Below are 5,539 nucleotides of genomic sequence, written 5' to 3' on the forward strand. Positions count from 1 at the left end.
CGGCGAAAATAGCCGATCTACAAGCTCTAGGGGGACCCTGTCCAACTAAGTATATCCCATTTAGACCTGTTGTAACCCTATACATCTTTATTCCTTTCAATCCGGGACAGGATCTGTGTCATTTTAGATGTCGCTGTATAAATAGCAACAATATATATATATATATATATTTTATTTTATTTTTGAGAAATGTGCAGTTGTTCAGACAACTGTTTGAAGGCGTTTTTAGAATCGGCCTCAAGTCTAGATTGGATATTGGGTTTCAGTTGTTAAAACCCAATACAATTTATGCTGAATGTTTGCCTATTATGACTTTAGGGATCCTAGGGTTCATGTGGTTAATAAATAACATCATACTCCACTGGGGTGGGAGAAGAATAAAATTACATTCATGTGAATATGGTCAGAATATCCGATTTAGTTGACCGGGGTCCCCCAGGGCTCTATACAAGATCTGCTCCTTTTCCACCCTCAACACCAGATCTCTTCACCTATTTTTGCAGAATGTTTGCCTCAGAATAGGGTTCAAGTGGATAAGGACAAAATATTCCTGAATGGATGAAATACAATAAATGGTACAGACTTGCCTTTCTTTGAGCTCTGCTAATCCAACCTTTTGAAATATTTCTTCCACCACATGTTTTGTCTTAAATTCTTCTGGGAACAAAGAATGGACTGTAGTTATATAACCTTGTGCCATTTATGGGGGAAGGTAGCCACATACAGTACATACAGTACACACACACGCTCGTGTGCGCGCACGCATGCGTTTACACACACTGCATGCACACAATCACATGTGCATGTACACCCCGCTGTGGGGTTAATCCACCTAATATGCCCCTTAATTGTTCTGCAAAATGTCAAGGGATGAAGAGAAGTCTTTGTTCAAAAACTCTGAAATCGCCACACTCCATATGAGACTACACTGTGAAATCCTCAGTTTTAATTTAACTCTGAACAATGTACAAATGTAAATGAAATGGACTCTTACAGGTACTTTTGGCTACATGTGTGCACTCTCAGAGTTACAAATGGAAAAATTAACAATGTGGATTTTACAGCGCACAGTAGTACTCAGTAATAATTGCATTCAAGAGAAAGAAAGACAGAGAGACAGACAAACAGACATTGTTTGTTGTTTGGCACTTTTCTTAGCTTCTTGTGGACATGTGCATCAGGTTGGATTGTGTTCTGTTTGATTCAGGCATGCCAACATCCTGTCGCCGTACTCCAAGGCTGTTCCTGCTGTCATAGCAAAGGCCTCCGCCATCTACAACCCATTCATCTATGCTATAATACACAACAAATACAGGTGAATTGACGTGTTGATATGTTTGGAGGGATGGTTTGGTTTGAGGGGAACTACAGAGGGGGGAAATAACAGAAACATTCCTTTTATCCATCTTCTCTGAATAGATGCTCCCTCCTTATTTACTTCTCTACCAGGCCTCGGACTGGTTCACGTTAAAATCTAACCATTCACAATGTAGAGAAACAGAGAAGTTCATAACATTGAAATATTTTAAGAAATAACTGACATTGCTAATGAAGCATAGTTTCTCTCCTTCTCTACTCAGAACAACCTTGGCGGAGAAGGTTCCTTGTCTGTGGTTTTTGTCACCGACTCGAACTGAGCGCATCAACTCGTCCATCAGTGAGTCCTCCTACAGGGACTCCATCATCAGCAGGCAGTCTGTGGCGTCCAAGACTCAGTTTGTAGTTGCTTCCTCCAACCCCTCTGCTGACACGGTGAGGACAAACACTAGCTTGATAACATTGCAGCAGAAATAGTCGATCTGATGCATTGTGAGTTGGTAGACCTGCTATTTTCAATATGTGACAGCAAGTGTCAAAGCGATTATCTATTCTATTTTCCTCTCCTCTCCTCTCCTCTCCTCCAGATGTTTGAGGATGTGGAGATCGATTCGCTGGAAATGAAGTCAGGTGACTCCTTTAGAAATGTGACATCCTACAATCATCAGTCCATTAAAGACAAACTCTATAGGAAACAGCTTGAGCAGAAGACTATCAAGACTCACACGGTGGACAAGGTGAGAACAAAACATGGGGAAGCTCATATATATTGTTGCTCTCATGCAGAAACCTTGCATCTCCATATTTTGTCTTTGTATGTTTCTTTGTTCATAAATGAATGCCCCACTTGGTTGTTCAGTAAGACAGGATGGGCAAAAAAGAACTGGCCCGAAACATGGTGCTCTCTCCAGATGGGAGTTCCGCTGGGTCAAAGAATTGCTGGATCATTCTGTCAGGAATAGTCTTGAACATAAAGTAGGACCCAAAAGCAGGAACTTAGACTCGAAAAACCAAACGCTGGCGTCGTGAAGACATTTAACAAAGACTTTACTTTACACTTTAAATCACAAGCTCACACAAACACAAGCACACACAAGCACAAGCATGAGAGTAAAACTATCACACCGCTGACCCGGGAATGTAGTGTAAACCCAGAAACGGAGACGTGAACCAGAATAGCATCAACGAGAACTCTTTACTTAGTAATCACAAATAAAGTACACCAGACAGGGCGTCGAGAACTTCACACAACGGAATGAAGGCATACACAGGAAGCAACGCAAACGTTTAAGAACCGGCACTGAGCCATCAAAGGTAGTCCAATAAATAACCAAGGCAGTCATTAGGCCAACAGCTCACAGCTGGGCACCTGGGTGGACCTCAGTCTCTCAATCAAGGACTCGCGGCAATTAGCAATCAGCTAAAGAAGTACTCAAAAGACAAGATGACGTTGCCAAGGAAGTGGTCAAGCAGAGAGTGGGAAAGGCAGAGGAAAGACGCTGGACGTGAGAGAAAAAAAACAAGACAATGATCCAGCAAGGAGTTAAAGGACGACTTCACCCATTTGCAATCTATAAAAAATCATATAAAATCATATAATTGGTCCTCACTAATGCTCATGATAAAATGGTAAAAAAATATCTACTCTGTCTGTGTCTCATAGGACAACTGTGGACAGTTCAGAATCCTGTCTACCAGTGACATCATCGATAGGGAATCCAAGCTATTAGAAACTGCAGGCTTTCTAGTCATGGAAAATTGCAATGCAATAATAGAAGCCATTGTTCTTGCGTTAATACAAATCTAAATAAAGAAACACCTAGAAAACCTAGAAAAAATGGTACCATTTTATCATGAGCATTAGTGAGGACCAATTATATGAAAATAGGTTGAAAATGGGTGAAGTCGTCTTTTAACTCTCAAGGCAGCTTAGTTGTTAGCCAACTGGGCACAGCTGGCCCTCGCAGGTGAGTCCACTCAGGGCAATCAGGACTGGGAGCACAGGCGGGTGGGGAGAGTGGCAGGGGAATGAAGGCAAAACTGGAACGGGGAAAGGGGGGGCAGGGGTGACAACGGGACAAACTGGAGGGGGGCAGAGGCTTTGACCGTGACACATACGTTGGATCTATTGGAACATAGGTTATTTTTTCTTGCATTAATACAAATAACACAATAGAATTCTTTTTTTTAAACACTTATTTTTTTATTTTTCCTTATGTTGCAGGCAGAAATACAATAACATGACATTTTGTACGACATCATATTCTCCCATTCCCCAACCCTCCCCCCAAGGTCATAACAAGACAAATGACAAGACAAAAAATAAATAAAAATAATAATAATAATAATAATAATAATAATAATAATAATAATAATAATAATAATAATAATAATAATAATAATAACAATTACTTGACAATAAAGAAAAGGACAAGACAGACAAACAAACAGACAAACCAAACAGTTTAACTTTTGACAAAGTATGTTGTTTCTTTCAGGTCAGTTTATACAGTTTTTGTTGTTAAAAGCAATAAATAAAAATAACACAATAGAATTCTAACAATCAACAACTCACATATTTAAATGAACTATTACTTCATGCAGTATATTCTACTGCACTATTTTCAGAAAAGCTACAGATTGTTGCAGCTAGACCAATACTATACCAACATATTCATTACCTGTGTGTGTGTGTGTGTGTGTGTGTGCGTGTGTGTGTGTGTGTGTGTGTCTGTGTGTGTGTGTGTGTGTGTGTGTGTGTGTGTGTGTGTGTGTGTGTGTGTGTGTGTGTGTGTGTGTGTGTGTGTGTGTGTGTGTGTGTGTGTGTGTGTGTGTGTGTCTGTGTTTAACATTACCAGCATCCATCTACCTTGGGGGATTCGGCAAACGTCTATGAGCATGAGCTGGTCTCTGGCTCTGTCACCATGGCCACTGTTCCCCTAATGGTTCTGAGCGGGAGGCGAAGCCAGAGTTTGGTCAATGGAATATCAGATGAAGCATTGAGAGGCGGTGCCAGCAGTGAGCTGGGCAACCGCAAAAGTGACTCTGCTGACTCACTGCCGCTTGGAAGAACTCAAGCTTCTGCCCGAGAGAGCATTCCACGCATCATTGTCATCAGTCCCACGTCTAATGGCAGTCTGAGCAATCTGGAGACTATACAGGAGACAGTGGACAATCTGGAGACAGTGGACAATCTGGAGACAGTGGACAATCTGGAGACAGTGGACAAGTGACTGGAATAACTTTTATTTGAACCCCTGAAGCCCTATATAGCCTATTGTACTTCATTGTACGTCAATAGCGAAAATAGCTAGCTAGATAGAGACCTCTATTGATCCCGCGGGAGAAATTCAGGTAGTTACAGCTGTAAAGAAGGAGACAAAGGACAGGTACAGGTACAGACAAAGGAGATCAGCTAAGGGCAGCAAAAGCAAAAAAATACTAATAGCAATGATGATGAAGAAACTAAAAAGGGGTCAGCAGGTAGCAGTCCACTGGGGGCTAAGAAAGCAGTACCAGACACCAGGTTGTACTCAAAACAACTTGCCCGGCCCACTGCACTTGGACTATATATGTAAAGTAAAGTACAGTGTATGTACGGTATTACCATACAAATGGACGTCAGAGCAGCAGAGTAAAAATAACAATAACAGACTAACCCCCAAATAGTCCAAAAGCAAAAGCGCCGCAGTTGAGAAGTAAGTCACCCCACTATCTCCTTCTGGAGGGGATGGGAGGGGTTGGGGCAGCAAAGTCTCCAGCTTCTTTCTCGTTCTCCCCTCTGCCACCACCTCCACACTGTCCAGTTTAGCACCGACTACAGAGCCAGATTGCTTCACCTTTCCTTATGTCTGTTCAGTCTCACAGTCTGCTAGTGTCCCCCAGCATACAACTGCAAAGAGGCCAGGGCACTGGCCACTGCAGACTGGTAGAACATCTGCAGCATCCTGTTGCACTCAATGAAGGAGCTGAGCCTCCTCTGGAAGAACAGCTTGCTCTGTCCCTTACTGTAGAGGTCAGTCCAGCTCAGCTGGTGCTGATCTGCAAGCTCACAACACAAGTTGTGACCTTGCTTTGCAGAATGTTCGCCTATTTCGCCAAATGTTCGCCCACTTTCGCCAAATGTTCGCCTACTTTCATCAAATGCTTGCCTATTTTGATATGGCCAGAATTAGGCACGCAATGGTTCATGTGGTCAACACAGGTGTTACACCTAGGGCAC

At 42.3% G+C, this 5,539-nt stretch overlaps 1 protein-coding gene across 1 annotated transcript in view; it reads left to right on the forward strand.

The window, feature by feature from the left end:
- opn4xb (opsin 4xb) overlaps positions 1-4,550 on the forward strand; it is a gene marked incomplete at both ends in the record, with an annotated part of 11,522 nt that extends 6,972 nt beyond the window's left edge. The window contains 4 exons of the mRNA XM_080433557.1: positions 1,208-1,315; positions 1,581-1,752; positions 1,905-2,054; positions 4,176-4,550. Of these exons, the coding sequence (XP_080289683.1) occupies positions 1,208-1,315; positions 1,581-1,752; positions 1,905-2,054; positions 4,176-4,550 (805 nt within the window). The remainder of the gene's footprint in view (positions 1-1,207; positions 1,316-1,580; positions 1,753-1,904; positions 2,055-4,175) is intronic.
- Positions 4,551-5,539: the final 989 nt, after the last annotated feature.

Source organism: Gymnoscopelus braueri (genome assembly GCF_963280865.1).
Source record: "Gymnoscopelus braueri genome assembly, chromosome: 7".
Classification (NCBI taxonomy): Eukaryota; Metazoa; Chordata; class Actinopteri; order Myctophiformes; family Myctophidae; genus Gymnoscopelus; species Gymnoscopelus braueri.